This window comes from Eurypyga helias, unplaced genomic scaffold (assembly GCF_000690775.1).
Source record: "Eurypyga helias isolate BGI_N326 unplaced genomic scaffold, ASM69077v1 scaffold28183, whole genome shotgun sequence".
NCBI classification, from domain to species: Eukaryota; Metazoa; Chordata; class Aves; order Eurypygiformes; family Eurypygidae; genus Eurypyga; species Eurypyga helias.
The window spans coordinates 20,362-21,047 of NW_010242666.1; the positions used below are offsets into that span (position 1 = coordinate 20,362).

Here is a 686-nt window from a genome sequence, read left to right on the forward strand (position 1 = left end):
TACCGATTGGACTTGATGGTCGTAAAGGTCTTTTCCAACCTTAACGATTCCATGGGTCCATACACCCACATACAGTCATCTTTCAATCCATCTCAGATGAAAGGTTTGCTTTATAGTCATGTTTTTTAATCCACTTTCATTTAAAAGCTAGAAGCAAACTGCAGTAGGTTCAACTGTCTACACCATTAAAGCAACCAGTGCTACCAAGAAGTAACCAAGCAATACCTGAACTGCCAAATAACCAATTTTGTGTGTATGCAGGAGACAGGAAAGAGCAGTAAATCAGACCATTTGACTTGCATTTACCTGTTCACTTTCTGCCACAAGCTCCTTCCTGATGAGCTGGAACACACCCTTGGTTTTCACCATTATATCCAGGGCCCCAGACAAAGTCTTTAATTTCCCAGCACTGCTGTTTTGACCTTTAAAGAAGTAAAAATGAAGGACAAGTGGCTTGTTATGGATCTCTCTTTTTCTTCCATCCAAAGATTTCAAGAGAAAAGCACACAGCATCCTAGTCAACTGAAAACCAGTAAGGTAGTAACATATCTTCTCTCTTGAAGAAAATTCTATTTTGTATATGACAGCAGGAGTAATCTGCTTCTCAAAGTACTCTAAAAGTTAAATAGGTAATGGCAGTGTGCAAAGCTGTTGCAGTAACACAGAGCTAGACTTACTCGCCATCT

At 39.7% G+C, this 686-nt stretch overlaps 1 protein-coding gene across 1 annotated transcript in view; it reads right to left on the reverse strand.

The window, feature by feature from the left end:
• EDRF1 (erythroid differentiation regulatory factor 1) overlaps positions 1-686 on the reverse strand; it is a 25,131-nt gene that overhangs the window by 3,129 nt on the left and 21,316 nt on the right. Inside the window, exons 21-22 of the mRNA XM_010149150.1 lie at positions 678-686; positions 307-422 (exon numbers count right to left, since the gene is read on the reverse strand). The exon at positions 678-686 is cut by the window's right edge and continues 136 nt beyond it. Of these exons, the coding sequence (XP_010147452.1) occupies positions 307-422; positions 678-686 (125 nt within the window). The remainder of the gene's footprint in view (positions 1-306; positions 423-677) is intronic.